Here is a 2,618-nt window from a genome sequence, read left to right as displayed (position 1 = left end):
GTGGGTACACATCCCTGGATGACACGGGGATAGTTGCTGCAGGCAATGGGTCTGTTGACAGAACGAACCGAGCATCTGGCCCCTGTGGGCTCTTTGGGCGCCCCTTACCAACCCCGTGACCACACCCTGGATCGCGGTGTTCGCGGCAACCAACCCTTGACTGCCGTAATGGATCAGTATCAGAGACGCTGACAGATTTTTAATACCCAAGGAAATAGTGCAACGAGGGCTTTTTCGGGGAGGGAAGGTTTGGTAACATCTCTCGGATGTGTGCGTTTTAAGGGTTGGCAAGCCGTCCGTTTTTACAGTTTCTCATTTTGCAGCTAGTAGTGTGTTGTGCAAATAACGGGTGTGTAGCCACTGAGTAAGGCGTCCTTGGAGGAGGTGGTGAGCGAATCTCCGCACCTGCACTGCCTTTTGTGGGTGCCTGAGGTGGGCAGTGAGCCAGGCTCTGCCTCCGAGGAGGGAGGATGTGGGGTTTGGGGAGTGAGCTGAGACCCTCCCCAGCATGCCCTGGAGAAGCTGTCCAGGCAGATGCTGTGACAACATTCCAGGTTAGAAGTCCAATCTCTCACTCTCCCTTTCTTCCTCCCTAGGCTTCGCCTGCTTCTGGCTCGGTGCCACAGAAGTTGTGCGAGCATCTCCGCACCAATTTCCGACAATGGGCAATTCCTGCTTTGGCTTCAAGGAAAAGCTGATGCAGCGGCTGCGGCCTCTGCCCACTCTGCTGATCATCCGCGCCTTCGTTCCGCAGAGAAGAAACAAAGATTACTGCGTGGTGATCCTGGGCTCCACAGGCGTTGGCAAGAGTGCACTGGTGAAGAGATGGGTGCGCGGCAACTTTCGCGACAAGTATGTACCAACCATGGAAGACACCTACCACCAGGTCCGCAGCGGCAATCGCGGCACCGGCACGCTGCATATTACCGACACGGCTGGCGGTCATCGCTACCCGGGTTTGCAGCGCCTCGCCATTGCCAGGGGCCATGCCTTCATCCTGGTCTACTCGGTCACCAAGAAGCAAACCCTGGAGGAGCTGAAGCCCTTCTATGAGCTGATCCGCGAGATCAAAGGTAGAAACCTGCGTAAGTATCCTATCGTGCTGGTCGGCAACAAATGCGATGACAGTCGCCGCCGAGAGCTGACGGCGAGGGATGGCGCTGCCTACGCGATGGAGTGGAATTGCGCCTTCCTGGAGACCTCTGCCAAGAAGGATGTCAATGTGCAGGAGCTGTTTCACTCCACGCGAAGAAGCCCACCACCTGCCTCCAGCCTAACCAGAAGAAATCCCAGATGCCCAAGGTGGCCGAGAAGCTGCTCGGCAAGTGCATCGTCATGTGAGCCCTGAGTTTTAGGAGCCCCGACCTTCTCCGACAGTGTACAGAAAACGTGGACCAATGTCAGTGTAATGTGTCACCTGTACATGACTGACTTTTGTGCTGTGGTTTGGGTTGTAACAGCTAGACGTCAATAAATGTCCCTCGTAGTTAAATTTTTTTCTTTTTCCCAGGCAAGAGAATTCTGATTGTTACAACATTGATATTGGAGGAAGAGGGGAGGAAAGGAGCACGGTGCGTTTAAGGAATAAGACTTGACTGACGTCAGAGATTAATGTTTGCAAAAGAGAAAGAAATAGTAAAATGAATTGAAAGATGCCACAACCCTTCTTGTAATCCTGTTGTCGTGTATTTTTAAATATTTCAAGTCCTGTAAACACCTAATCAGATCTTTCCATTGTGTACGTAATTGTTAAGATGTGTTTTTGCAACAAAAGCTTTGACAGATGACTGTGAGATAAATATACTTAATAAGATAAATAAATGAATATTCTACAACTGAGCATTGAAGGTGGGGCAGAGAAAATGATGAAAGTGGAACCTGCTTACTAAAGATGTGCCAGTTTCCTAAGTCATTTAAAAATGTTGGGGTATTCCGCTTAGCAATTTTAAAAAGTATAACAGTTCCATGACTTAATAAAGCTTTTCCTGCATGCAATCGGCTGTAGTATTTTTTCCCCCACTGGACAACAAAAAAAATTACCCATGACATTAAAATTTCCACCACATCTGGGGAAGGTTTTTAATAAGAATTTCACACATGGATGCCCCTGCCCTCTTGAAATGAGCCAATGTAGGGGTGGTTAAAGGGGTCACGGCAAAGCAGAGCTGGTTTGTATGCATAATCTTTCCTGGACCGATGTCTAGAAACACTCCAGGGGTCTTTGAAGAGGAAGCTCACTTTTTTGCCATCTTGGAGGTACGGGTGGAAAACAAACCTCAGCCTTTGGTTCCTTAAAAGTCTTTCCTCAAGAAGTACAAAAGATATACTGGATATGGATATAGGGGGATGAAAGGTAAGGGGAGAAACGGGAGGGATTTGAAATTTGAGAAACAAGTTGAGTTTTAAAAAAGATTAATTTTATATATTTGAACATAAATTTTTGAGTGAGGGACTATATATATATCTACACACATCTTTGCTTTCGAGTGTTTTTTTCAATTGGAGGAGGAAGGGAAAACTCAATGTGGTAATTTTTTCCCCGTAAAATATTGAACAAATAACGAGCAATTTATATGTTTTTAAAAACGGTTTCATATAGCTTGATTTTCAGGGAACAA

At 47.2% G+C, this 2,618-nt stretch overlaps 1 protein-coding gene across 1 annotated transcript; it reads left to right on the top strand.

The window, feature by feature from the left end:
- Nucleotides 1–621: 621 nt before the first annotated feature.
- On the top strand, nt 622–1,918 carry DIRAS3 (DIRAS family GTPase 3). The gene is given in 2 exon segments (XM_006927006.2): nt 622–1,238; nt 1,241–1,918. Coding segments are annotated over 2 exon segments (678 nt in total). The 5' UTR covers nt 622–661; the 3' UTR covers nt 1,342–1,918.
- Nucleotides 1,919–2,618: the final 700 nt, after the last annotated feature.

Source organism: Pteropus alecto, unplaced genomic scaffold, assembly GCF_000325575.1.
Source record: "Pteropus alecto unplaced genomic scaffold, ASM32557v1 scaffold25, whole genome shotgun sequence".
NCBI classification, from domain to species: domain Eukaryota; kingdom Metazoa; phylum Chordata; class Mammalia; order Chiroptera; family Pteropodidae; genus Pteropus; species Pteropus alecto.
Note: the sequence above shows the minus strand (reverse complement) of the source record. Positions and strands in the feature narration are given on the sequence as shown.